We start from the raw sequence: 5,677 nt of genomic DNA, 5'->3' as shown, positions 1-5,677 counted from the left end.
AGAATCACACAACATTTCATGATGTTCTCCAAGGTTTTTTTGTCGCAAAACGAGCTGGACCCCTTACTATGGCAAATCTTGCTTGCAAAACACCGAAAGCTCTCTCAATATCCTTGCGGGCCGCCTCTTGTGCCTTGGTGAAATGAGCCTCTTTTCTGGTAAAGGGCACCCCATTTTTCTCCTTGATGGACTTCACAAGAGTTTCCCAATCGGGGTAAATTCCATCGGTGAGATAGTATCCCATTGAATACTCATTGTCCATTATTTTGTAGTTGCAAGTTGGAGCATCCCGAGAAACTAATCTTTTGAACAAAGGAGATCTATTGAGCACATTGATATCATTGAGTGTTCCCGGCAAACCAAAAAAAGCATGCCAAATCCATGTGTCCTCCGATGCCACGGCCTTAAGCAGAATCACGGCTTTTACCGCAATACATTCCTTGCCATGCCTTTGGACAATTTTTCCATTTCCAATGCATGCAATCAAGACTACCAAGCATCCCCGGCCATCCCCTTTTTTCATTCATCTCCTTCAATCTCTTTGTATCTTCCTCATTGTGTGCCCGAAGATACTCATCACCATAGAATCGGATGACCAATTTTGCAAACCTACGAACGGACGCCGTGGTTGTATCTTGTCCAATGTGAAGATACTCGTCCGTATAGTCCGCGGGTATGCCATGGGCGAGCACCCGCGTTGCAGCCGATATCTTTTGGTACGCACTAAACCCCATGATACCGGCGGCGGATCTACGACGCTTGAAGTAATCTAAGGCGGCCTCACAATCGGTGACAATTTTCACAAACAAACTACAGCGCATTCGGTACCTTCTCCGGAAGAGGCGAGGTGGGTATGTCGGTACCTCCGCGAAGTAGTCTCGCCTCAAATGTTCGTGTCCGAGACAACGGTTCCGGTAGATGGTGACTCGCCCTATCTTCGACCCTCTCCTCTGTCCAACAACTTCACGCGGTCTTCAAACTCTTGCACGTCGGGGAGGAGGCCCATCATCTCGACGTCATCGTCTTGAAGCAGGTCCTCAATGTCTGAATCATCCGGCGGTGTGGAGACAGAGGGAGGAGGAGCAGGGGAGCTCACCTTGGAACGGCCCGCAGTGGAGGAGGCTGGTGGTGTGGACGAGCTCGGGGCGGTGGAGGAGCTCGGGGCGACGGTGGAGGAGCTCGGGGCGGGACGGCGGCGGCGGCCCGAGATGCGGCCGGCGGCGGTTCCTGGGAGGCGCGGGAGGAGGTTGGAGACGCGAAACTTCCCTCCCGCGCGTGGCCGGATCGAAGTGAGGGTTGGGTAGATTTTGCCCCCCCAATCCTCACTTCTACAGGTTGGGAGAGGGTTTGCAAGTCTGATTCTTAATTTTTTTTACGGATTTAAGGGTTAAGGGGTTCTTGTCTACGTGTTTTTTTTCGTCCAACCCGTAAAAAGACGGTTATTCTTGGTTTTTTGAGGGTTTAAGGACTCTACTAGACATGCTCTTATATTTTTTTTGAGCATCGGTATAGACACAAGCGCTCATATACATGCGCATACACTCACCCCTATGAACGCACACACGCACACCCTACCCCTATGAGCACCTTCGAGAGACTGAGTCGGCATATCATCTTGAGATTTACGAAGCAACCGTAGGCACCTCGTCGTCGACGGGAACGTCTCCTCCCACTGAAAGCGCATCGCCGGAAATCCTGAAATAAATTCAGGAATAATGCGAGCACCAGGATTTGAACCCTGATGAGTTGGGAATACCACTGTCCATCTAATCATCTCAACCACAGATTGGTTCGCGGACATGCTCTTATACGATGATTGCACGATCTGCCGGGGAGATTGTTTGTACGTATTCCCATGCGGCCACGCGACAACCGTAAGCCACTTTGCCGCGCATAAAAATGCATTGACCGACTTTTTGATCGCCCCCACATGCTGATCCAGAATCCTTCATTTTCCTTCTAGAAATCCATTGTACACACCGCACATTACTTTACCAGTTTACTTCTCTGCATGCGTGCGTAATCGACAAGTAAAGGAAAGAATTCTTCTCCCTCAAACCGAACCTATCTGGAACCCGCCAACATTCACGGACAAGGAGAAGAATAATCCAATCCAAAGCAGAGCAGAACAGAGCAAAAGCAGACTGTACTCGCCCGAATTGGTCTCTGCTCCGTCGTGCCACACCCCTTCTCGAAGCCGTGAACGATCCATCGCCGTCCCGCCCATTCATTCCAAGCCGTCGGCCCCAGTTGAGTTCCCCCACCACCTTTATAAACGCCGCTCTCTACTCTTCCTCCCTCCATTATCCCCCACCACCACCCGCCTCCACTCTCCAAGAAACTTCCCTCCCGATTCTGTTGCTTCCCTCCACGCGCCTCGCCGGAGAGCGGCCGAGCTGCAACCAGGCAGCGGCAGCAATGGAGGAGAGAATTATCACCCCCCGGCGCCGAGAACCGCGAGACCAGAACCAGACCGCCGACGCGGCCCCGGCGGTTTCGTGTTCATCGGGGGAGGACTCGACGTCGACGGACGGGGACTCGGAGCCCGGCTTCGAGTTCGAGTTCCCGTCGCTGCTCGGCAGGGGCCAGGGCTCCCCCGCACCCGCCGACGACCTCTTCGCCGACGGCCGCATCCGCCCCGCCGCCTTCTACCCCGTCTTCGCCCGCCGCCCGTCAGCGCGAGCGAGTTCAGCGGGGGACGTCGACGGCCTCGGCCTCGTCCCGGCCGCGGCGCCGGAGCGGAGGACGAGGGGGCAGCTCGGGCGGCTCTTCCTCGAGGAGTCCCGCGCGTGGAACAGCTCCTCGTCGAGCAGTAGTACCGGGTCGACGGCGTCCACGTCGTCGTTGTCGTCCGCGGCCACCGCTGACGACGGGGACGGGTACGGCGACGGTGGCCTCGCGGGCGCCGCGCCGGAGAGCTACTGCGTGTGGGCGCCCGGCGGCGGCGGTAAGTCATCGGAGTCGCCGCGGCCGCCGCGGGGCGGGAAGAGCGGGTCCACGGGGTCGTCCGTGGCGCGGTGGCGCCGCATCAGCGACCTCGTGGTCGGCCGCAGCCAGAGCGACGGCAAGGAGAAGTTCCTCTTCCTCCCCGTCAACCCGCCGACGCCGCCGCCCAAGCAGCAGGAGCCCAAGCGCAAACCCAGGCCGAACCCGGCAACCGGCGGCACCAAGAAGAAGGGCAGCGAGATCGGCACGGTGGCCGCCGCCCACCGGATGGCCTACGTCGCCAAGGCCGGCGTGGGCGTCGCCGCCAACGGCGCCACGCCGCGGCGCACGTTCCTGCCGTACCGCGAGGAGCTGGTGGGGTTCTTCGCCAACGTGAACGGCATCAGCCGGAGCCACGCGCACCCCTACTGATCGACGACCGACCACGACGACGACTCCGGTCGGCCGCGCGCGCCACGGGGAGATCATCATTATAAAATCGGCGATTCAAATTCCATTCGTGTTTGAACTTTGAAGCTTGGATTTTTTAAGCTGGTGATCGATCAGCGGGTAGGTAGGTTAGTACTCCTGCTAGTATTGTGATTAATAGGTTAGCTAAAATTGGTGAGAAATTAAAGATTGATGTGTGGTGTGAAACGCGGTGCACATCGCCGACCGTCGCGCGTCCCCGGCGATCGGGCCGTCGAGGTGACGTGTGAACGGCAGCGTGTGGTGGCGAGTGAGGACACGCCTTTCTTTCTGCCTTATTCATTCATTCATTCTTCTTCTTCCTGCAACAGAGTTTGTATCCCGTCCGAAAATACTTGTCATTTGAATAAAAAAAAGATGTATCTAGAAGAAAAATACGTCTAGATACAACCTCTTTTATCCATTTTGATGACAAATATTTCCGGACGGAGGAAAAGTACGTACGTAGAGTATTACAGTACATTCCCGGTTAGGGCATGTACAATGCATAGCCTCAAGGTGATGCCTCGCATGCCATGTAGGATCGGATATGACGTAAAGTAGGTTCGGATAGGGAAGCGGGATCCTTTCCAGGAGGCGGATGCTTGAAGAGAAAAAGTGTGGTCCCGTGACAAAAGCTGAAAAGGTGAAGTGGAAAATAAAGATGCATGTGTATTAGAGTCTTTATTTTTTATTTTTTAATGAGGCCTACTAATGATAGCTTGCATTGGAAAGAAAAAATAACTACCTCAAATTATTTTTTATCATGGGGCATATGTATCCATATATGTCACCATTGTACATGCCCTTAGTGCTAGAACTAGTGGCCATTGACCCTAAAAGAAAAAAACACTAGTGGCCATTAACCCGTGAGAGCGATCTGTTGCTGCTCAGTTTGCATAAAGTACACCCTGACTGTACGCTTAATTGCTGCTAGTACGTGTGGTTGGAATGGACGACACTTGGCTTTCCTTTTGTAACCCACTCCACGGCGTCCTACAATACTGTGCGCGGAACGAGCGGCGGCGACGCACCACACACGTCCTCTTCGTTGGTTCACGGGGAAAAGACGACGGGGCACCACTTTACGGAAGCCAGGATGGATGGAATCCGGCTTGCCTGTTCCTTTCTCATGTTCCTATCCGTGCTCCCATTTTATTCTACGGTTTTTTTTTCTTTTTCTTTCTAATCTAATCATCTTTTTTCCCTCATTTTAAGGGTGTGGGGCCGGACTTTATTTTGTTCCAATCAAATCATGCCACATATGCGGGAGCATGGATGGGCACACACGCGGGAAGCAGGTAAGTCTCGTCCGGATGGATGGGAGCGCGGTCGATGGGGCAACACCCCGCGTAGCATGTTTTTGCCAAGTCAGCTCCCGACGAACGGGGCCCATCTGTCATAAACATGCTCAAAGAGCTATAATCCGTCGACCAGTGATTTTTGCAAAACGATTACACAAGACATGGTGTGTTCTGTACCAAAAAATATAGCGTAGTGTTTTTCTATAAACCTAGCCTTCAAAGTGATGGTTCATGCAATTTACTCAACGGGATACACGCCAGAAACATGTGATGCCGTAGAGGAAACCAGTTTGAAAAAAATCCTTAAAAGCAACATACTCCGAGCAGACGACCGGGGTGTTGCCTCAGTCTGATTCGTACAACGGCGATGACTTCATTTTTGATGAGCCATCTTGGAGGTCCGCGAAACTGCATATCAGCGATGGAGCCGCGTCATTTTTCTTCGGTGGCTGCTGTGGTGGTGCCGGAGCAGGGGATGGACGTTGGTGTCAAGCTCAAAGATGTTCTGCTATATTTTCAGTTTTGTCATGTCGGACCTTACGTGACTTACACTTTATTATGCTTTATGATATGAATGAGACACGTATTACCATGAAAAAAAAGAGCAGGCGATGTGTAGTACCAGCGCACCTCCGAGCAGATGATCACCGCTCGTACTACGTGACGGCTTAATTAATGCAATGAAATAATGAAAACATTGGCACCGTACGTCAACGGTAGCTAGAGATTGATTTGATGCAATGGATGGCCGGCACACTTGCAAATTAGTGTGGCTTTCATGCCAATCTTCCCCGCAATCATAGCAGCGCTGATGATGCGCACATGTAGTACCAGCTACATTATTTTGCGTGACAAACAAGTGCTTCAAGGACAAGGAGGGCCTTTGCTTGCATAACAAAAGAGGACGTGTAGTGACAAGTGGAACCAACATTGTGTTTTTTGTTTGGTTACACAAATGTGTCACTCGAATCTAATTTCAA

At 52.6% G+C, this 5,677-nt stretch overlaps 1 protein-coding gene across 1 annotated transcript; it reads left to right on the top strand.

Annotated features, from left to right (window-relative positions):
• Positions 1-2,115: 2,115 nt before the first annotated feature.
• Positions 2,116-3,719, top strand: LOC123099992 (uncharacterized). The gene has a single exon (XM_044522000.1). It carries the CDS (start codon positions 2,419-2,421, stop codon positions 3,355-3,357), a length of 939 nt encoding a protein of 312 aa, XP_044377935.1. The 5' UTR covers positions 2,116-2,418; the 3' UTR covers positions 3,358-3,719.
• Positions 3,720-5,677: the final 1,958 nt, after the last annotated feature.

Source organism: Triticum aestivum, chromosome 1B (assembly GCF_018294505.1).
Source record: "Triticum aestivum cultivar Chinese Spring chromosome 1B, IWGSC CS RefSeq v2.1, whole genome shotgun sequence".
NCBI lineage: Eukaryota > Viridiplantae > Streptophyta > Magnoliopsida > Poales > Poaceae > Triticum > Triticum aestivum.
Note: the sequence above shows the minus strand (reverse complement) of the source record. Positions and strands in the feature narration are given on the sequence as shown.